Below are 24,508 nucleotides of genomic sequence, written 5' to 3' on the forward strand. Positions count from 1 at the left end.
GGCTAAGGTAGCCCTCACACGGAGTGTAAGTCGGGTTGGCTCTGGGAAAGGAGTTTGCTTCGGTTGCTCAAGATTCATGTTGAAGGAGCATAAGCAATTAGGTGGATTCAATCATGCTTTAAATCATGTTTTGTGCCTATGGAGGTATAAGTGGGTATGAGATTTACTTGCAAGTTAAAGGGTGCCAGGTGGCATTCTATTAGTTAGGAAAGGCCATATTGGCCTATGTCATGCATTCATGCATTTGAAATGGTTAAATTATATACTATGTTGAATCTATTATTCGTTTATTTGATTATAGCTTACTTGGTAATAATTAATGTAGATTTCTCTGTTACTAAGACTGTGGTTGTCTCACCCCTTTCTTTTCGATATTTCTAGGTCCAAGCGAAGGAACCAGCGATGGACGGGAAAAGGAGTAGAGCTAGGGGTTGTTTGTAGATTGTAAAGAATTGCAACCCCTTTCTTTTGAGCAAATCTATTGTAATGTATTTAGAATTAGGGTGCCAATGGGATGTCGTTATGTATATATGTGTGTGAATATGTGTGGATTGTATAACTTATTTATGAATTTTTTTCTGCTTGTAGACTTGTAGTTAGGAAACTTGGGTATGGTGAGTGGTTTTAATGGATTTATTTAGTAATCAAGTTTTTACTACAAGAATATATTTATTTTGATATAGATGTGATTTTGCAAGCAAATACAAAGTGATTGCATTGCAAATAGTGTGCTATGGGCAAACATACGCCTTGGATAGAGAGAGTAGGTGCGTGGGTCCCACAAGAAGCTCTAAGCGAAGTGAAAATATTTAGCATGTGTATTTATATAAATACATAATATTTGGATTGATTTTTGACAACTTTTGTATGATTTGTGCATTTTGAAGGTTTAGAGTCCATTTTAAAAAATGACATTCGGGTGGTCAAATTTAATGTATGGGGATTTTCCACCATTTGAATGTTCTATTAGGTACTTTTAGTCCTATTTGACATGTCCAAAGTGTTCCCAAAGGTTTGTGATCATTAGAATGAGATTTAGATAATTTTAAAAATAATTTTTACCAAAAAGCTGCACTTTTGCATCTGGATATTCAAATTTCAATCTGACCATTGAATTTACCTAAGATTTGGGTCACAAGTAAAAAATTTTATAATCTTTATATGGACTTTAGAATCACCTTGATCGGACATCGTATGAAGAAACGGTTGTACTCCAGAAGTTTGACTTTACCTTTATTAACAACTTCAATTTAAACAATAACAACACTTCCCATTATTTTGTTAAAGGTGAACAACGTAACTTGACAAAATATAGACATATATATACATATATATTTATATAATACATCCCTAAAGACTTCAAAATAATTACCCAATTTCATGATACTCTTTTGTTATTGGCTTATTTGGAGGAATTTATTTGTAATTATCTCAAAAAAATATCAAAGTAAAATTAATATAAACATAACAAATATTATAAATTTTCCAAGTGTCGTGAAAACAAATTCCTTCGTGAGCATCGAAAGAGATTTAGTCTCGACCATTTATATATAGTTTAATAATTACAAGTCCAATCTGACTATATCCCTGCACAGGTTAAAACTTAAAACAATGCTACACAAACTAAATTATATTCCCTCATATTCCCTTATGCATAGAAGAAAGAGAATAACTAGCATACTCCAAATTCAGTTAAATGTTCAGTGAAGCATCAAACAGACGAAATTCTCTAGTATCTGCAAATTGTTACAGTATGTTGGAGCCTCAAGATACTACGAGGTACAAAGATTAGAGGTGTGTGTTTTCTTCTCAAGCCCTGCAAAATATTCTTTAGTATGTTTGCTGCTTTGCAGACAGTCCCAACTTACCACCTCAGAAATGTTTCTCCTTGAATCCATATTTAAAGCAGATAAAACTGAGAGTAGAGATATTCACGGATTTTATAGTAATCCTCACACAGAGGACCTTCAATAACTATTTGCTGAGTACCAGAACCACTGCTCTGGAGATTAAAATGAAAAAGGAGGAAGTTAGATCAGCTCTAGATCCAAATAGAACAAATGTTCAAAATAGAACTTGTGTTCAGGACCACTTGCCTTCTGAGTTGAATCACCAACCTTACGTAGAGTTACATATTCACCACATCGCAGTGCCCCACCAGCAAATTCCACCTGCAATGATCTATATGTCGTTATACATTGTTTTACTTATTAAACTATTTTATACAAATGATACGTAGCCTTTTAAAGTGGATATTCAGCCTTTCCCTGTTTATCAGGGTTGCAGATAAGAGTGATCGTGGGGTCAGTTCAGGTGAAAAATTAAGCCGAACTAACTAAACCAATCGGTTCATCTAAGAAAGGGACCTTTTCATTTTTCTTGTTAATCAATTTGGTTTGGTTTTTCTATTCGGTTTGGTTCAAATGGGGATCAAGCTTAACTGGATGGATTTATTTGATTTTTTTTCCTATTTTTAAAATATATGTAAAAAGTATATTTATTACTATCTCCATCCCAAATTATAAAATAAAACACTATTAGGGAAGATTCGACGTCTCAAAATACAAGACATTTTGACAAAAATAAAGTTTATTAATGATACTTTTTCAATATTACCCTTCTCATATATTTCCTCTCTTTAATATTATTTTATAAATAAAGTATTAAATAATGGGCATTTTTTAAATTTTATATTTTTACTTTGAAAAAGTAAGGTTGTAAAGTGTATTTAATTAGCTTTATTAGTATTTGTAATTTTTTTTAAAAGCGTCTTATAATATGTGACGAAAGGAGTAATAATATTTAACTTAGTAACTTACAAAATTCATTAAAAGAAAAAGTAGAGAACAAATAAGAAAAAAAAAAAATCACAACATCCTTCCATTTTTGTTTTCCCTTTACCACGTGAAAGGAAAATTTTAAGCAAAATGGAAAAGAATTATTTTGCAATCTTTGGTAGCCTTGAATTTTGATAATGGGTGGTCAAAGTGAACGTGACTGAAGTTGAAGGCTGACGGTGCTGTGACATGAAAATTCCAAACAATGTCAAATAAATAGTATATTTAATAACTAAATAAATAGTACAAATTTTTTATTAGGTCTGGTTCGATCTGGTTTAGGTTTCTAATGCTCAAAACCAATACCTGCACTGAACCTCTGGGTCCATGAGGCCTAGAAACCAAAGCAAACTTGATTATTAATCAGTTTTATTCAGTTCTTTTCGGTTGGTCTAGTCCTTTTGGTTTGGTTTCATTTTGAACACCCTTAGTTGCAGAACCCTTGGCAATAGCATTTTTACCCCTTTTAACAAGTCAAACATGATTGGATTCCTTGGAAGGGACAACATCCAGTTTTAAGTAGAGGTGAGAATATGGGCCAACCTGACCCATATGAATTGACCCATATGAGTTGAGAAAAATGTGGGTTGGGTTGGGTTCAACCCTTGAGGGTTGGTAGGTTAAATAGGTTAACCTGCCAACCCATTTATTTGTTTTTTTATGAATTTTTTCAAAAAATACATCTAAATAATAAGTTCTAATTTGACATTCCTTCATGAGTCATTGTAAATAAATTTATAATGTTTGTAAAAATATATAAACTGATCCAGCTAAGTAAGTCATGCCTAATATAGTTTTTATCCACAAAATTTTTCCTTTATATTTTTTTTACAAATAATATGGATTAAACGGGTCAATCTTAACCCATCAGGGTTAACCCATATGGTTCACAAGTTATATATTCTGGACTAAAAAAGACCGATTTTTATTTGGGTCAATTTTTTTCAACCCAAACCAACCCTTATAACTAGTTATTCGGGCCAACCCACATAACCCAACTCATATTCCTAGCTCTAGTTTTAGACCCCGAAGGTCTGTCTGCTGGTAATACCCCACATGCCAAAGAACAATCTATGCAAGGAAAAGTAAATGGATAAGATTAACTGTAGAAATACCTGAACACCCTTGGCGGAGAGGAACTGCTTGAAATCTGCCAATTTTAAATCACCAACAAGAACAGACTTATGTGGAGGAGTTGCAGCTGAAAGTGGTAGCAGTGACAACATACCATTTTCCGTCTTCCCTACTTCAGCATCAACCCAGGCTATTTCGTAATCTCCGAGCTGTTGTTGAGTTGATAAAGAATGCAGTGAAAGACTGGCATGTAAATGAAACAGTATAGACATCCAATATTTACCTTTTTGAATAGTACATTACTCATCAGCTTCTCAGATAGTTGAACCTATACCAGGAAAAACAGAACATCTTTAATATTGACATATTGGAAGATGGTTGAAAAATGGGTCCAAAATTTGACAGCCTTACCTTGTAAGCACATAAATCAGATGTGACGTCAATTGTCTCTTCAATTTGAGGAGCATATACGTGAGGGCAAACAAACTTCAGGCAGTGTTGCTTCAGATGTTCAGTGGCTTCAGCTGATCCATGCACCAAAACCTACATACGAAATAAATACATACTTATACGGGCTTCTAAAATTTTGTTTGCTCAAGGAAGATGAGTTCTATCTCTCTGTCTTCATGTATAATATTAAAAAAGAGAGAGAATACAATCTTTGGTTCCTATAGTTTCATCGAGTTTTACTTTTTAGTCCCTATAATTTTTTTCAATGTTTTCAGTCCCTATAAAGACTAAAACTACTAAAAAATGGACACTATAGGGACTTGAAAAACAAAGGTTACCTAATCTTTCTAAAACTATAGGGACTGAAAATACATAAAAAAAAAAAAACTACAAAAACTAAAAATAAAACCGGATAAAACTACAAGGATCAAATATTGTGGTTTCCCAAAAAAAAAAAAAGGCAAAAGATAAAAAATAGTAAACTGTCAGGATCTTATATTTCCAGATTTCCTAAGTTCATATTCCATGCTAGTGCCAATAATTTCAGGTCAGGTGGAACCCAGGTTCAGACTAACCCAGAATCCCATTGTAATGTTTGTGAATTAATTATGTAAAGCTATGATAAGCCCAGATGGGCAGTTCCATCCTGTTAGATGATGAGTTAGGATATAAACAAGTTGAAGTTTTAGTGATTCCTGCAAGTTATCTTTTTTAAAAAAAAAAAAAACCCAAGATATCCATACAAGCTTGAGGGGGGCGACGTGAGAGAGAATATTTTTAATAGATCGCCCATCTGAACGCCCCTCAAAGTCCATGTAAAGCAATGAACACCTGACTTGCACCTGTTCAAAAACAATGCCAACACGATTATACATATATTAGGAAGAAAGATTCATACAAATACATTATGATCTACTTTTCTTTGGACTAAAATGGTGATCTACTTTTCCTTGAAAGGAACCATGCATTAAATAATGAAAAGAACCTTCCATGTTGCACAATAATGATTATCATCTGTGTTTTGCAGCTAAATTTCAAATAGAATGCCAGAAAGAAACGGATGATTTAACATTTACAGGATAACATTCTGAGTACCATGAACCCACAATCAATTTGGTTTTATATGCATTAAATCAATTTCCAAATAGAATTGACTAAACTTTGAAGGCATTTTCATATGAAATTACAGTGTTAAAATTAGTAGAAACGTCACAATATAAGGAAGAGATACTGTAGCTTACCGTTCTTTCATCAGATATGACTTTTGATGGTTTTGTATCAAATAGCAAACTTGCAGCAGCTTCATCTAGTTTTCCATCCACATCACCCCCTACCTGACAAAATAGGATAAGTAATGAAGTTTTTTGTAAAGTTAAAAAACAAAAAGAGAGAAAAGAATAAAAAGTAATTAAAAATAATAAAGTTATCCAATTCCTTCACAACATGCCAAGAAAAAAACATTACAAAAACATTGTGTGACCCAAGAAGGCCAAGAAAATCTAGTCAGAAACCAAGCAGCCTGAAAATGCGAACTCACATGAAGAATTAATGGAAGTGGAGAATAAAAAGTAATTGAAAATATTAAAGTCATCCAAATTCCTTCGAAATATGCCAAGAAAACTCCCTTGCAAAAACATTGTGTGGCCAAAGAAGGGCATAATACAATCTTGTCAGAAACCAAAGCAGCCTGAAAATGGGAACTCACATGCATTGCTGTGTGGTCCATGTCTTCATCATTGATTACATAATCATCTGGATTTATAACTTCACCAAAATCATCCCACTCTATTGTATTTTCAAAACAGGGGAACATTGGAGCAACACTCGTCGAAGGTGGAACAAATCCGTCGATGAACACATCCCGGAATCCACCACCCCGTGAACCTGCCAATACAAGTGCAAATTTATATACTTGATGCAGACTAAGATTTTGTAAAAATATATAAAGGCTAAAATGAAGAATTAGAATTCAGAAATTCCAAGAAGCAAGCAATTAACTGAGTGATTGATGAACTCAATACATAATTAACAAATAGCCTCTATTTTAACAGTTAACTCCCTGTAGTTAATTGTTTCTAAATTACATGCATTTTTGTCAGAAATTCCAAAGTTTTAACTCTCAAACTTCGAGAACCTTATTTTAGAATTTCCAAATTTCAATTACTGACAAATTCATATCCCTTGATATGTTCATACACATTAAATATCACTGGTGATAAATGTAATAAGAAGTATCATAAAGTTCTTAAAGTATCAGAATTAATTCTATGTTGTTTGGTATGTTGGAATTATTGTTGTGAAACAAGAGACAACTGGTCAAGTTTTTTTTTTTCCCCCACACAGCAAGAATGCTTTCAAAATCAGCTGAAGTAAAAGGCTTCAGAATACTTATTGGAAAAATCTCATACCTTCTTGTGAAGCATGACTCTTTCCAGCATCAATGACCATTGGATCACTAGTATTATTTTCAGTGCCATGAGATGCCTTCAACTCTTTCTCCTTGATAAGACTAGCTTTTAAAGCTTCCTCCTTCTTTATCCGATTTTGCTCTTCTTCATAGGCAATTAGCTCCTCCCCCACCAAAGGAACCTTCTTGGACACAATGACTTTGACAGCTTTTGGAGGTGGATCAGCCTGAAGCATACGAGCTAGCGTGGCAAACTGTAGATTTAATTAGAACAAGCAAAAGAATAGTAAAAGATAAAAACCATCACAAATAATATTGTTACAAGAACAATGACACTCTGCTTTCACATTTCCCAAATAAAATATAATAGAAAGCATTATTAATATGAATATAATTTCTTATAAAATAAATCTGAAATATCATTATGTGATGCTAAAAGGAGAAACTTATACACAATAAGTATGCTAAGAAGTGCAGTTAGTGTTATTTATGTGACAGAGAAGGTTGTTCTTTGATGAATGGTACTACACATGTAGTGATACTATCCACAATCGACAAAGCAATAATGGCACCATATTTTTGGCAAGTTTCTCAGCATTGACTGCCTAAAGCCCTAAACCATTTTGATGTCTTTTTTTTTTTCTTTTTTTCCCTCTTGGCCAGATTTTAGGTATGCAAATGTTGAAGAACGTCATATTTGAGCCTTACACTCTTGGGATCATTTCTCTATTAGATTTATTATTGTTTCTGGTTACTTTAATTCTCTGTTTTATTTAGTTTTTTTTATTTAGTTTTTTTTATATCTCCCTTTTCAGATGGCTTTTTATTATTCAGTATCATCTAGAGTAATATAGAGATTTACCCTAGATCTCCTTGAGGCAGAATAGAACTTCGGAGACTCCAATTTTTACCCTATTTTCATTGGATAAAATAAGACAGCTGAGAACAAAATACCTCAGCCATGTCTGCGTGGTAAAAGAGCCATAGAGAATCCCTCTATCCAATTTGGCCAATATGGGGCTGTGAACGGTAAGATGGATTCCTCTTCTATGAATGTGAAAGAAACACGCAACTCCAGAAGCTTTGGTGCTAACATCTGCCAATCACACTGCCGCAACTCCACTGCTCTGACAGCACAAAGTTCCAATGATATGCCTACGCTAATCACTGGGCACAAGCTTGAAGGTGAGAACTATCTTTAGTGATCACAATCTTTCCTTATGTTTATTCAAGGCAAAGGGAAAGAAGAATATCTTGACCGTAGATCCCCTCCTCCCAATTCTACTGATGCCAAATATGCTACATGGAGGGTTGTGAATAATCAAGTCATGTCTTGGCTTGTGAATTCCATGACGCTTGATATAGAGAGGAATTTCATGATGTGTGTGACAGCTATGGATATATGGGAAGCAGCCTGAGATTTGTACTCTGCTTCTTCCAATACCACTGTTCTTTTTGAGATTGAGGGACAGATTCATGAAATCAAACACGAGAGTATGACTGTTAATATTTATTCTTCTGTGGCAGCAAATGGAATACATGCGAGGTCATGCACTAAATATGCTAAGTACTGCACAAAGCATGTAGAAGCCAAACCGGTTTACAAATTTTTACTAGGTTTAAATCCAGAATTTGAAGAAACCAGAAGTAGAATCCTAAGTTATAATCCCCTGCTTCTCTATGAGAAGTCTTTGCTATTGTTAACAGGGAAGAAAGTGAAAAGAGAGTTTACAGAAGTCAACAACTTCCTCCCACTAGTGACATAACTTACATGATAGGTTGAAACAACTCAGAAGAAAAGCCTAAGAACGGCCTTCACCTTATCTGTGAGCATTGCAACAAAACAAGGCATTCAAAACATTTTTGTTTGAAGCTACATGGGCGTCCCAACCACATCCAGCTTAGAAAGAGAGAGAAAATTGAAAGACGTGGATATACAACTAGCTGTGACAATGAATCAAAACTGAACCTTGATCAGATTATAGAATAGCTTGACTACTTGCAAAAACTTCTAAGCAATCATGAGAAGCCTCCAATTATGAGTACAGCCACCGGTTTGATAGGAAAGTCAATTAAAATCTCCTTTGTCTTTCCTCATGTTAGACTGAGCCCTGATATGTGGGTAGTTGATTCAAGAACCACAGAACATATGACGGCTGACATCTCTTGAAGAAGTTAGGCCATGTACTAAAAGATGGATAGTAAGAATTGTTGATTCATCATGTGAATATGTCACAAGTAATTTACCCAGTCACCTTATGTGACTTTGTATAATGTGCTAAATGTCCCAAAGCTAGATAACAACTTACTCTCTCTATGTAAGCTTGCTGACCACAACAATTACAAAATTAACTTCAAGTCAACTTGCTATATTTTCAGGATGAGGTCGGCGAAGATCTTTGGCAAATGTGACAAAGAGGGAGATCTATATTACTTCCAAAGACAAGATTTTGCATTGAAGACAGCATGTGTTACCAGATCTGTTCCCAGCCATATGTCTGTTAGTTTTGTGTCTAACTCGGTTCTTGATGAAATAAAGTTGTTTTATTTTTGTTCAGACCATCCCAGTCATGAGTACTTTAAGAAGTTGTACCCTCGTTCATGAATAAAGATCTTTCCTTTACTTAAGCCAAACACACTCGTTCATCGTATCCTTCACAACCATTCATTTTAATTCACTGTGATGTACGGGGTCCTTCTAAGACAAAAAACAACAAATGGAGCACAGTGACTTGCCACCTTTATAGAAGACCCTACATGCTTAACTTGGGTATATTTACTAAAATAAAAATCTGAAGTGCCTATTTGTTTCCAGAAATACCATGCGTTGAATGAAAATCAATTCCAAGCAAAAATCAAGATTCTTAGAACTGACAATGCAAGATAATTCTTCAGCTCCAACCTTGAAAATTACCTAAGTTTTCATGGGATACACCACTAAAGTTCTTGTCCTTATAATTCACAACAAAATGAAGTTTCAAAAAAGAAAAAAACTGCCATATTTTAGATATGACCAGATCACTTTTACCTGTCTCAAATGTTCCAAATTATTTGTGAGGGGAAGCTATGCTCACAGCAACTTATCTTATTAACAAGTCACCTTCCAACATTCCCAATTTCAAAACACCATTCCAAGTTCTACTTGAAACTTATCTTACCTCTAGACTTATGGGGACGCTACCTTTCAAAATCTTTGGGTACACAACATATGTTCACATACCTCACTCATCTAAGCTTGATCGCTGTGCTTTAAAGCCTCTTTGCTGGATACTCACATGCCCAAAAGGGGTACAGATGCTACCACCCTCCTCTCAAAAATATTACACTTCCAAGGATGTCACTTTTGCTGAAAATCAACCCTACTTTCCTAAAAAGGCCATGCAGGAGGAGAAACAGAATGTATACAACAAGAATGGCCTTCTTATGACCAACAACAATCGCCCCTAGGTAGACCATCCTATTTCCAGCCACTTCTTGACCTGGAAACACCTGAAAATAGCCCAGAAACTTCTGAACAGCTACCTGAAACAACCTCTGAAACTCTTGAAAAGGACCCTGAACCCGATTCCTATCAACCTGAACCTTCCACAGAACAGCCTGACCCCATCAATGACTAGAGAGAGGAACATTCTAGGAATGTCCAAAATGAGGAATCAGACCAATTCGTATCTACCCAGAGGACTCAGGCGCAAGAACAGGTCCAGTAAGAGAAAGTAATTGATCAATCTCAACACATTATACCAATCATCTAACTTTACCTCAGATCCTCAGTTCAGCGACTTGGGGTGGCCTATTGCTTTGAGAAAAGGGGTAAGGTCTTGCACTACTAAACATCCTATTGGTAACTCTGTATAGTAGGATTATCCCTTGTAAAAAAATCTTTTATTGCTAGGATTGCAGCTGATCGAATACCTAGGAATGTTAATGAGGATATGGAGAACCCAATGTGGGAAGCAGCCATTTATGAAGAAATGGAGGCTATGATTAAACTCAGACCTGGAAGTTGACTGAACTTCCTCAAGGTAAAACAATTGTAGGCTGTAGATGGGTGTTCGCTACTAAACACAATCCCAACAGGAGTGTGAATAGGCACAGTGCATGGCCTTTTGCCAAAGGTTTCGCTCAAGCCTATGGCATTGATTTTCAAGAAACATTGGCACTAGATGTCAAGTTCATGTGGAAATCCTAGTCATTAATATTAGAATATTTATTTTTATTATGCTATGAACACCCAATTTTAGGGAGTTAATTTAAGATCTAGAATATTCTAATTTTATCTTGTATTCCTGATTTTGGGCTCCCAATTAAATGCCCTCTTTGTATATATCTTTGTATGCTTGATTATTCTGCAAATAAGAGAAATATTTTCTCCCTCCATAGTCACACATGGTGTCAAAGCCAGGGGGGAATGATGCACGAATAGGAACCAAAATGGAGTTGAATCTCAAGGACAGCGATGGTGCACTGAGGTTTTGATAGTTCCGAAAAAGCTCATTGGTGAAAATTATAGAGAATGGGCACAGTCAATCAGGTTGGTTGTTGAGCGTCATGAGAAGATGGGTCATTTGATAGGGAAAGTGCCTGCACCAAACTCCACTAATGCGATCAAGCTTCAACTGTGGAAGGCCGAGAATTCAATGGTCTCAACATGGCTCGTCAATGCTATGGTCCCTACCATCAAAAAGAGCTTCATGTTTCTGCCCTCTACTCATGACATATGGGATGCAATCAAAGAAGCTTATTCTAGCGGTGATAAATGTTTCTCAAATATTTGAAAGCAAGACTAAATTGTGGAATATGAAGCAAGAGACTTAAAGCTTGAATGATTATTACCCTGAAAAAATGGCTCTTTGGCAAGAATTGGACCTCAATAGTGAAGAGGATTGGCGCTGCTCTAATGATGCTGTACAATTCCAAAAGCGAATTGATAAAGAAAGATTGTTTGAGTTCCTAGCAAGTCCAACAATTTTGGAACTCATACCTTTAATGGTGGCCAAAGCCTTGAAAAAATTGCCTCTTTGAACAATAGTGGCAACAAGTAATTTACAAGGTTGGTGGTTGTTTGATAGTGTCGTTAGAATGGCCAGGATTTTACTAAGTTGATCATCATGTGATAAAAAATTGTAAGGACCCAATTCCTCACTTCTTGAGGCTTCAGTGACATAACCACAGCCTTTTCCTTCTTCGGTTTTCAATCCAGTGGTTTGCCATGAATATCCCAGCAGGTATCCTTAGAATGAATCATTTTCTTGCAATGATCAGAGACTGAACTCCCTTTATTGTTCTTCTGGTCTGTAAAGCGCACAAGAGTGAAAGATTCTAAAACATTAGTTCAAGGTACAAAATCCACCTTCAACATTTTGTGATATGAAACTTCATGCTATGGTAAAGGCTTCACATACTGATGGTAAAGGATCCATACTTAGAATCCTACTGCAAGTATCATCAAGGTCATTGTGTAATCCCACAAGAAACTCAAAAAGACTTTCCTTCTCTACCCTTTTTCCATGTTTGGCAGCATCTTCAAGACACCATTAGTCTTCCTAAGTAATTAAATCCAATTCTTGCCAAAGGCTCACTGTCCCTATATCGTATTCATTAAGAGATCATGACCCCTGAACCAGTGACCAAATTTTGGATTTAATCTAGAATACCTGAGATGCATTTTTGCCATCAAAATAAACTTTCTCGAACTGCCTCCCATATTTCTTCTGTTGTCAGGGGGAACATAAAACTCTTTCTGATTGTGGGTAACATGGCATTAATGAGCCAAGATGAAATTAGTGACTTTTCATGCTGCCAAACCTTTAGGGACTTCAGATCAGTTAAGTTTGGGATCACTGTATAACTAGGGAAAAAAAAATCCGTGTTTGACCATACCATCGAGTGCGAGATTCATTGACTAAGCCCACTCCCTGTAAGTCTCACAAATGAGACGTTCAGACACAATGACCACCATCAGACCTTCATGGCTTGTTGCGGCAACCACTTTAGCACCATTTGAAGTCGCTCCCTCAGGCACAAAGATCACAGGACAGGTGCTCAATTCTGGACTTCTGGTCAATGGGTAGAGTCAACCTCAGGCGCTAAAGAATCTAACAAACTCCCTCCATGCTCTAATACCATGTAGAAGAGAAGGGAAATAATTCTTCGATAATTTTATTCCACACATTTGGGAGAAAAACAACAAATATGATCAGCCCAAATAATTATATGGGGCCAAGAAATCAGGGGGAATTAAAAAAAGACTGATCCTATAATATTTATATTAAATATAAACTACAACAACAACAACAACAAGCCTTTATCCTACTAGGTGGGGTCGGCTACATGGATTGCAAGACGTCATTGTGCTCTATCAGTTATCAAGTTTTTAGGAATATTATTAATTAAGAGATCGCGTTCAACAACTTCCAAGAGTGTTCTCTTAGGCCTTCTTCTACCCCTCTTAATCAGACTCAAAGTTATATATTCCACCTTTCTCACTGGTGCCTCTCGTGGTCTTCTTTGTACATGTCCAAACCATCTCAACCGATTTTTTACCATTTTTTCCTCAATAGGTGCTACCCTCACTTTTTCACATACGTGCTCATTTCAAATTTTATCTTTACGTGTATGTCCGCACATCCATCGTAATATTCTCATCTTTGTTACTCCAACTTTATGCTCTTGTTGTCCCATTAAAGCCCAGCATTCACTACTATATAATATGACCGGTCTGATAACAGTACGATAAAACTTTCCTTTAAATTTATTAGGCACCTTATGGTCACAAATAACTCCTCTAACTTTTTTCCAATTAAACCACCCAACTTGAATCCTATGTGAAATATCCCCACTGATTTCACCATCATTTTGAATAATGGCTCCAAAATATCTAAATTTTTCCACTTGAGGTATAATTTGATCTCCCAATTTCACTTCCAAATTATTGTCGACTAGTCTCTTACCAAATTTACAACATAAATATTCCGTCTTACTCCTACTTAGACGGAAACCTTTCGACTCCAATGTCCTCCTTCATAACTCAAGTTTGCAATTAACCTCTTCTCTTGTCTCTGCTATAAGAACTATATCATCCGCGAAGAGCATACATTTGGGAATTTTCCCCTGAATATATTCCGTCAAAACATTTAGGATCAAGATAAATAGATAAGGACTCAAAGATGATCCCTGATGTAGTCCAATCTTTATAGGAAAATCCTTTGTTTGACCACTAAACGTTCTTATACTAGTTTTTACCCCCTCATACATATCCTATATGACTTTAATATAAACAATCCGTACTCCCTTTTCATATAAACATATACAGAATTAAATATAAGATTTCACAATGTTCTCAAAGGCACTAGAGAATTTCCTTTTCATAAACCAAACCCAATTCCCATCCTTCTTTTTTTGTTTTGCAACTAGAATGTACTTCTGCTACCATATAGAAAGATAGAAGTTCCTTTAGCATCAAATAAAGCTCGCTCGACTGTGAGACTCACTAGCCTCAAATGATCATTGAAACACATTAACAAAGGCAAATGTTCTAGAGAAGTACCTGGCCTCTTTCTGTAAAAAGCACAAGATTTTTTACATCATTTGCCCATTCAACGAAGATATCATGAGAAAATCCTGCTTCCAAACTTGCCATGGATCCTAGAACAACCTACAAATGATACATAGCACATGCTACACATGTTAAAGCCAGTAAAAAAAAAAGGTATCTATAAAAGCATACAAAAGACCTAACCTTTGGCCCTTCAGGAGCATTTTCAAGATCACTCTTGTTAACTATGAGTTTGACATACCTGCAGGTACAAGCATAAAAAGCCTCTTAAATTGAGATACTATTAGCAAAGTAAACGATTTCATTTTCAAAATGGCTGTGTATATCATATACAAGAGATTAATGGCCTATTGCCATTGTGTATATTTAGAAAATATCCACTCTATTTCTTTTTCTTTTCTTTTTTTAATATACAAGAGATTAATGGCCCATTGCCATTGTGTATATTTAGAAAATATCCACTCTATTTCTTTTTCTTTTCCCTTTTTTTTAATAAAATGTATGCTTAAGAGATTCTTAAAACAAGAAAATCCATTAAGTTTTCAAGGTCTCCCTCCTCAAACAAATCTTCTTATTAAAATATTACAGGAGACATAACATGACCTTAGGTTAAAATGCATGTTATGCCATAAAATGTGCTAAAAATGAGATTTAAAAGCACAATCCATCCCAAAGATCAAAATCATTGATATTTGAATGCTAAAAACTAAATAAAAACAGATCCCACTTACTTCAAAAGAAAAATGTTCTCACGAGTTTGTTCAAAGGACTTTGCTATAGAGTCACTCATCCACTCAAGGAAACTCTTCACATAATCAATTGTGCTAGATGCAACATATGTAAGAAAATATATAGGGAAGCTCAAGCTTTCATCAGCCCAATACTGCAAATACCACAATCAAATCTCAACTTGCACGATTAGGGAAATAATATTTCAGGAAAGAGGGGAATAAGAGAGAAATAAGTCCTCTACTTACTGATTCTAATATCAAAATAAGTTCCAAAACTCGTCCAGCAGTTTCAACAGGAAGTAATACGTTGCCACCTGCCCTTAGAGTCTTCTTCATTATATCTAAATAATTGAAAATAAGAATATGACTATTCAATGCGTATAAATCCTTCAGAATTTTCTTCACATACATTGCCTAAATTTTTTGTACATGTTGCGTCATCCATAAATGTACTTGGTTTGAATTATTTCAATTTTTTAAAAGAAAATTTTAGAAAAATAAAAAAGTTACAAAAAATGTATTTAAAAATTAGAATGCTATATACCTCCAAATTCCTTGTCCTTTTGTCGTCTATAGGGCTGATTGTTCAGAGCATTGTAGGCATCAGTTATAAGAACAGCTGGCCGTACAAAAGAACCTAGAACAGTTCCATTTAAATGCCTGAAAAAAGCCCATATTAAGAACTAGACTTTCTTCTTTCTTCTTTTTTTGTTTTGATCTAATGACGTAGAGACCATATTAAACCAAGGTAATTCAAATAAATCTTTACCTTTCTTTTCTATGATTAAAATCAACAGCATATATAACATCCTCGCCATCCTTAGTAATCTTCCACACAGTACCTCCCAACAGATGTCCAGCAACATGAGGAGCAATCACAATTCCTTCTCCCTTGCCTGATTGTAGTCATGATGCCAACTAAGGTAAATCACACAGAACCACACTATGGGGAGATGTGCTTATAAGTTGTGGTCATATGAATAACATTATACAATTAATCATTTCATACAAGCATATCATTCAAAGTTATACAACATTAAGAATTTTTTATCTTCAGTAAAACATTTAGATTCTTAGTTACATTCCAGAAGGAGTTTGCATGACTACATAAAATTTTAGAGCTTCAACTGTATTTGAAATAAATGTATGATGAATGATTCTCGTAAGGTATTGTTAATTAGTCCTGCTCATGAATTTTTCCTTTTCCTGGGTATGAAAGAAAGGATTTACTGGAGAAATGAGATGAGAAGTATGATACAAAAAACTACTAAGGACAAGTCCTTCCAAAACAGCAAAAAGAAATCAAAGACATTAGCATAAAAGAGATTTCCAATCCCTAGAAAACATACCCTACAAAAAAAAAAAAGAAAAGAAAAGAAAACCATCGGATGAAAAATATTTTAATTAAAGCTACACCAATAACTATGTCAGATGAGATTTGACAAATCTTTATGTTTACTACCAAACGTCTAAGACTGCCCTATAAAACATAGGCTGAGTTATCAAACAGGATCTATTGTAAGTGATATATCAAAAGAGTTGGTTGTTCATAAAAAACAATGTCATCATGTGATCCATGTAACTAATCTGACTTTGCAAAATAAGCCTCGTTGTTTTTGTTGTTGTTTTACACTTCCCATATCTCAAATGAAAAATGAACTAATTTCGTTGTATTTTTTTTTTTTTATTGCTCAAGATTTTGAAAGTTAAAGTTCAATAGTATCAAATTTAATATGTATAGTACATCTGGAGGAGGATAACACTACAACACTAGCAGATATATATGGGATGATTCATCTTCTTCAGAACAAAGAAATTCTTTGTATGGAAAGAGAAAGAGAAGTAAATAAACACCATCTTTAAGTATTATAAAACAAAAGCAACGCCACAAAATGAATAGAAGAAAGTTCTCTGATCTTTTGCAAGTCCTAGTAAAGGAACTCTCTAAAATGTGCTAAACACTAAAGAGAACCATGATTGTTTCTTAAAGGTTCAAGCATTTTGCCTCAGCTAAAAACACTGATAATGTAAATTAAGAGGGGGAAAAAAGTTTTACCATCCTTAGTTCCAACCAAAACCTATAAAATAATCAAGAAAAACTGATCCTCACTCAAAAAGGGAAACCAGACCCAAAAAAAAAAAAAAAAACATCACACACACACCAAACACACAAAAAAGCGTGCTTCAAATGTAGCAAGTTGCTGGACAATCTAAAATACTAAGTAACAGTCATTTAACATTATAGTTTTAAAGTTCTACAGCCAATTTGCAAAGGGATGTTTCAGCTGAAAGAACTCCATTAAAAATGAGGGTCAATTGGCCTTGGGGATTCTTAAAAAGTAGCCTTATTTGAATTGATAGATTCAGGGAGCAAAGAGAAAAGCAGAAGCTATTTTCTTTTACTGTAAGATAAAGTGTAAGGATCTTAAGCACTTAATTATTTGTTAAACAAGTGGAATATCTAAAATTACAAGCTAGAAAAAACTCGCATCCTCTCCCAGTCATCCTACTCAATGTGGTGAGGGGAGTCGACAGTTACTCGATTCCCCTGCTAACTGCTTCCTCAATTACCTGGTCGGACCTTTCCCCACCTACCCTTACCATGTGCCACTAGCTTAGCATGATTATGTCTTCTAAGTTCTAACACAGGTGTGCAAAGGCTGTTGTACTGATGGAATCTTATCACAAATCTTTGAAAAAGCCATACCTCTGTAAACTTAGAGCTGAAAGAACAAGATAATAATTGAAAAGACAGAGTAGAATTTAACAAAATACAAAACAACACACTATAAATCCTACAGAATAAACCAAGTCTGCTAGAAAGACTCATTCCATGAAAAATTTTGAATTGACCAAAAAAATGTACAATTGTTCAAAATTTCTACCTGAGAGATGATGATTTTGAGAGTATGTTAGCCTGGTTATGCTTTGGAAAGCAGAATCAATATCATCTAGTGTGAACAGATCGAACTCTGATACTTGCTGCAAAAGGAGAATTTTCTCACCTCAAGTATTTGGCCCCAAAATACACACACACACACACACTACCTATATTCTACTTGAGAAATCAAACAGGCAATCCTGCAAGGGATCATGAAGAAACTGCCAATGTTGGATATTAAAATAGTATAATCAATTAATAAAACCATAAGAAAATTGAAGATGAATAAAACAATTACATTATACCTAATCTGGAGAAGAAACACAAGTTTTCAATATTTCAAGATTGTATACTTGATTCAAAAATAGTAGAACCATCTATTTATTTAGCCCAGAGAAATCAAGAAAAAGATAAACGTCTATATATTCAGGGTAAAGCCCACTGAAGAAAAAGTAAAACCAGTATGAAATCTTCACCTTTCTTGAAAGATACTGATCATACATAGTAAGAAGGCCTAATCTGTACACAGGTTCTGTTGAATAAATGGGAGCAGAAAGTCCAAGCTGCTTCATAGCATACGGGAGGGCACCCAGGTGAAGTGTATCCGCATGTGAAAGCAAGACCGCATCTATGGTCGGTGCTACCCTACACGCCACACCGCGTTTCAAGAAATAACAGAAACAAATATGGTTGAGCATCAATTTTGTGACGAACTTATATGCCTTTACTTTTTATTTCTACCTCTTAAAACAAGAAAAAGGGTCTCAAGAAAACCCGTCTACTCTATTTCTGAACAAGGTCAACAGAAATAATTACGTCAAGGCGTTAAATTCAAGTTTGAATCTTTGGTTTCTTGTTCTACCAGGCAGAGAACTAAGAATTGAAGTGGCAAAAAAGAAGAAGCAGCGATATGAAAGAAACAGAAATGGCAAAACGAGAAAAATAACTACATTCGGAAAAGTAAAGGATGAGAGAGACCTCGAAAGAGGTTGGAGGAGGGAGGGGTCAAAGTGATCGTTCCAGCCACAGTCTACGAGAAAGTTGAAGCCATCAATAGAGACCAAGTATGAGAGAGGGTTCTCATTGTACACTCCGCAGAGGGGCGTAACCTGCACCGAAGTTCCCATGATTCTGCCTCAAGTCTCAACTCTCAACTGAGCCTCTGCAGATGGAAAATGCAAAGAGGAGGCGCCGAGGCGGGGCAGAGGCGGAGGAGGAGACCGATGCCGTTTAAACATGCCTATTGTACGGCAAAATTAGGAATAGTTCACAACTAAAAGACTTATTTATAAGAATGGTTAAATTAGCAAATTATTCCAAATTTTTGGTCCAATAGCACCCCATTAAGATATGAATTCTGGATTTTGAAATTTAACAGATAAGTAAATAGCTCCCCGTTATTTTTTATAAAAGTAGTCTGTTTTTAAAAATATTACATTTTCATATAAATTATTTTAACAACTATGATGATTATTATGTACTTTGTTAATTAAATCATTTTGGTTCTGGAAATTTTAGAATAATGATGAAAATTAATTAAATTATGATATATGCATGTATTTTCTTTACGAAATATACTTTCAAGATTGATGGAGGCATCTTTGTTTATTTTACTCTAGAAATTCTTGGTTACCCAACTAATATAAGCTTGTACATTGGCCATGAAATATTATTTTGGTGAGCTTTAAAATTTGAAAAGATTCATGCGAGTTTGATATTAAGAACGCAAATTGTATTTTAGAAATAATTATTCTCACATGTTTAAAAAGTGATTTTACGAGGACTTAAAGCAGAACACTATCACTAATGGCAGTTCCGTTAGCTCTTAGTGCGCCTTGGTTAATAACTAACTAGATTGATTTTTGTGAGCTCTGTTCGTACATTTGTTATTCACGAGCCTCGCACTCACATTTGTTTCGTGGCTTCAAGCCGTGTTTGGTTAGTCTTACTCTTGTGGATTATGTATCTACATTTGTTGTTTGATTTCGCCCGCATTTGGTTATTTTACTCTCGTTAACTGTGTGTCCATGTTTGTTTTCGTGGCATAAGTCGCATTTGGTTATTTTACCCTCATGAACTATGTGTCCACGTTTGTTACCTGTTTTGCAAAAGTCCTTAAAAATATTAACTTTTAATTGATTTGTGAATACATACTTTATTGGTTTTATTTAATAAAAGATATTATTATTTATTTATTTATTTACTTAATTTGTTTTATAAGAATAAAGAGTTGAACTGTTTTGTCATTGTCAATTTAGTGGTTTAGTACTTTGAAGCTATATGGAACTTCTTAACCTTTAAGTCAATAATTATATTATATTGATTGTTCTTAATTAGTATATTTGAATTTTCAATATTTGCAGTTAGTAAGTTTGCTACTTTTACTCAATTATGAATAAATTATTCTCCTTTAGCATATCAGATTCAAGTAATTTTAACTCATTCACGTTTTATTCCTATAATTGATATTTCTAGATTTTGTGAGTTATTATACTGAATTATTTTCCTTTCAATTATTTCATATAATAGTAAGTATATTATTTTACTTTTTTAAATTCTATTTTTGGGGATGCTATTCACTAAAAAATATTTTGATCTTAGCTTCATTAGCTTACGCTAGATCTCTTGCCAACTATTAAGGGCTTGCAACTGTGCTGGATAAATATTCATCTTTGTAAATCCCTTCTCTTTTAATGTAAATATTCAATTATATGTTTTATTTTGAAATTTATGTCTTAGGTACTCCACATTAACTACAACTAGAATCTTGATTTTTGTTTTATTATGTTGACTGTCTGTGTCTAGAAAATATAGTTCCAATATGTTGAATGCATACTATAATAAGTTCTATTATAGAAATTTCTAGAAATCCTATTTATAAGGAAGGTTCTGCCAAAACTTTTATAAAAATATTAAAACTTTCATTAAAACAAATATTATTAAAGATGTCATAATTTCAACACCAATCTAATTATGTCTTTGAAAGTGAAAATTTTTCTTAATTTAAAATTTAAGGGGTGTATGATATAATTTATATTATACGTCAGTCACCCTCTATTTTTTGAGCATGACAGTTACAACTTATATCATTTATGTCATGCCATTGTTTAGTTTGAACACTTGTCATTATTGTTTATATACTACTTGCCTTTAGGAAAGATTATGGTGTACTTGTCATGATTTAGTTGAAAACATGAGATCTCGTAGTATTTCACTGATGTACACTTACATTTTCTTTCATGTTATTCTTTCTACTTATATCTTAAAATGACAAGTGCCTATATCTTAACATGAAAAGTGCCTATATGACCAGGCTAATCACACACCTATTAAAATAATACTAGCTTTAACCCTAATGTAATAAAAAGGTTAACCCTAGATCATCTCTTTAGTGCATGCTAAAATTCAAATGTGAGGTTACCAAGTGGATAAGTTACCCAAATGTTTAAGAGTTTAAACTACACTAAGCTATCTAAAAAACTAGTGCAAGTTAAGCTAAAGGAAATTGATGAAATACCCTATGTCAATTGTGGAGATTCCTAGGAATTCAATGTTAGAGATTTCATTTCCAACTAAAGTTATTAACTAAGGTTCCCTTCCTAACTAGATCAAGTTCCACCTAGATTCAATTAAACCTAATTGGATTAACTAATTAACCTAACTCAATTCCCTAAATTAAGTGAAGAGAGCCATGACCAACCATCTAGATTAGGTGTCCTAGTGTGCTTTCCCTAGACATAGCCATGACCAAGTAAGATAGAGACATAGAATCATCACAAGATTATGCAACAATCCAATTCAAGTCAATTAACCAACCCACATGATTATGTAAAGGCTAATTCAAGACAAATTATATCACATTAACTCAAGATTATGTAGTAACATGATATGGACGTAATTCATGCTTTGAACAAGGCAAGTGAAAAGAGTTTACAAGCATTCCTTCATTACAAAAGATGATGACCTTAAATCATAATTCATGAACCAATGAAATTGTAACCTAAATCTAGCATTACAACTTGAAGTAAGATGAAAAGAATCTAGGCTTAGAAGATCCTTAGGCAAGTAAAGAATGTGTGAACTCTATCTCTTCCATCTCCCTTCCAGTAATCCTTCATGATTTCTATTGAATCCTTCCCATAGTTGATTTGAGCCTTTAATCCTTGATTTCTTTAGAGGTTTTGGACAAGATTGAGAAGAGGAGAAGAATGAAAGTAGTTCATGAGATTTAGATGAGAATTGAGAGAGATATGGGTTATTGATTGGGTGGGAAAATTGAAGAAAAGGTGAGAAAGTGTAAGGTCCCACAAATCATACCAAACTTTACTACACTTTCCACACATCATAGCATAATACAAACCCTTAATTTGTTTTAAAAATATGGGATCCTGACTTACTTTGGAAACACACTGAACATATAATTGATGCTTGATAAAGAGGGCTTATAGAAGCATGGAAACCTTACCTACGCTTAAGAAATCAAAGAATAATTTTCCTCAAAAGTGTATCGTGTGCCGTGACATATGGTACAAAGTGTAATGCCTTTAACCATGACCATATGATCCTCCATGCTAACAACTAATCAAAATAATTAACTTTGAAAACTTTAGGATCCTACTATGAAAATGTTTCTAAAACCATTTATAATATATATACGAGTTGTAAAATATTACATAGAAAAAGCATTATACAATAGCATCCCAAAATCAATTAGACAACAAGTGCAATTCAACTAAATTAAGTCAAAATGGGGGCCACACAACGTAGCTTGTTTCACATGCACTACAGCTCATGTCACAGAGACCCCAGCGTTACTCTCTGTGCCATGCACCACGGCATGTTGTCCTTTACTGACACATACGCCATCGCATATGTATCAGAATCTGCTGATAAATTTTAGATTTTGATACAAACTTCATAAGTGTGCCATTTTCACATCTGCTGTCCGATTGGGGTAATTCAAACTCCTACATGAAGCTTGTTTTAAAATCTAACTAATGACACTAATTTCTTTTCAATATGATATTTTGTTCAAAAATTGGACACTTAAGTGTATTTTAATTATTTTAACATAAAATTCGCCACTCGAGCATATCAAATTGAAATCATATGTTATTAGCCACTCCTAGGGCCTTGGCTACATCCAAATGAACAATGTACAATTGATAGACCAATTATATATACAATATAACACACATACACCCAATTAGCCTATAAACTATCTATTACACATAACTTAGGCAAATTCATATTTCTTCAATTTTATTCATACACAAGGCCAATTTCACATACATATCCCACATTCATTATTTCCACACATATCATCATTCATCCACTAGCCTACACTATCATTTCATCATATACACTCATATACATAGGGCTAGGGAAGTCAAAGCACCAAACACCTCAAAAACTCACAGTAAAATGCACAAGTTTCCTAAGACAACTTATATACACATTTACCACTACTTATATATAAATTTATTACACCAATTCTCATGAGGCTTTATCAATAACATCACAATTCTCAACCTGAATCTTTCCCTTGAGCATTACAACTGTTAGAACCTAAAAAATATAAATAACGACAAGTGAGAAAAAAATCTTAGTAACCGATATAGCATAAATGTTCACTAACATAGATAACTGCATGAAAGTAACCAAAAACCATTTCAATAGTTTATATAGTCAAAGTAACATAATTTCTCTTTCTATCATAAATGATTTCACACAATCAGGATAATATCATGATCATCTATCCACCGATCCTTCAAAGCTCCCTAATATGAAACCATAGGCTCTATTAGATCAACTACCCATTGACCTAAGTACACTTTCGGTAGTAAAAACACCTGGCCAAATGTAATCTATCACAACTACAGACTATGATTTCCCTCATATCACACATTTGTGATAAAGGCGTCGTTAACTCCTAACCACACCCTAATGGTCACTAGGGAGTTGTCAGACTACCCGGATGTCCTATGGTAACAGTCCTATAATATGCTATACCGAATTATCCATGGTACCATCGATAATATGCTGCACTGGATATCCTATTGTGTTAGCTTGACTATATGGATTTATTCACTCATATCTCCATACACACACATCCACACATGCCCTGGTGAACTCCTACCCCCTATGATCATGATTTTCATACATTTTATCACTTTCCATATTTCATAACACACACGTATATATAAATATATACATATACACATTCATCGAAACTAATAACCCTTTAAACTTCATTTCACAAATTGATTTTTTATGCTAAAACTGTTTTACAATGTCAAATCATGCATATATCTCATAATACAACAAATTCACAATTTCATATTTACTTCTACCAAGTTATAATAGCTAATTAACATGACAAACTATATGGTTATTTCAACCTTTCTGTCAAAGAGGTTACCCATGTTCTACAACCCTATTCAAGTTTCTTTAGCTATTCAACTCATCGTATTCAAGAATCTACACCAAATTGGCAAGCCAAGGTCAATTGTCTTATTGACTACAAGTGCCAATTGTAGTAATTTAACACCTAATCACTATCATTTCCTCTAT

The 24,508-nt window shown here is 34.3% G+C and overlaps 1 protein-coding gene across 2 annotated transcripts; it reads right to left on the reverse strand.

Annotated features, from left to right (window-relative positions):
- Window positions 1-1,513: 1,513 nt before the first annotated feature.
- On the reverse strand, window positions 1,514-19,174 carry LOC129318108 (cleavage and polyadenylation specificity factor subunit 2). 2 transcript variants are annotated; one of them, XM_054962688.1, is made up of 18 exons: window positions 18,914-19,174; window positions 18,412-18,580; window positions 17,940-18,036; window positions 15,824-15,950; window positions 15,599-15,714; window positions 15,301-15,395; window positions 15,055-15,206; window positions 14,507-14,564; window positions 14,315-14,422; window positions 6,770-7,022; window positions 6,067-6,245; window positions 5,603-5,695; window positions 5,105-5,203; window positions 4,323-4,454; window positions 4,195-4,239; window positions 3,953-4,120; window positions 2,097-2,171; window positions 1,514-1,997 (listed from the first exon to the last, which is right to left on the reverse strand). In XM_054962688.1, exons 1-18 carry the CDS (start codon window positions 19,060-19,062, stop codon window positions 1,968-1,970), a joined length of 2,145 nt encoding a protein of 714 aa, XP_054818663.1. In that variant the 5' UTR covers window positions 19,063-19,174; the 3' UTR covers window positions 1,514-1,967. The 2 variants fall into 2 exon arrangements, with proteins under 2 accessions (XP_054818663.1, XP_054818655.1); XM_054962680.1 differs by having other exon boundaries at window positions 1,514-2,002.
- Between the last annotated feature and the right edge of the window lie 5,334 nt (window positions 19,175-24,508).

Source organism: Prosopis cineraria, unplaced genomic scaffold, assembly GCF_029017545.1.
Source record: "Prosopis cineraria cultivar Desert tree isolate PC_DT_omini unplaced genomic scaffold, ASM2901754v1 PC1, whole genome shotgun sequence".
Lineage (NCBI taxonomy): Eukaryota > Viridiplantae > Streptophyta > Magnoliopsida > Fabales > Fabaceae > Prosopis > Prosopis cineraria.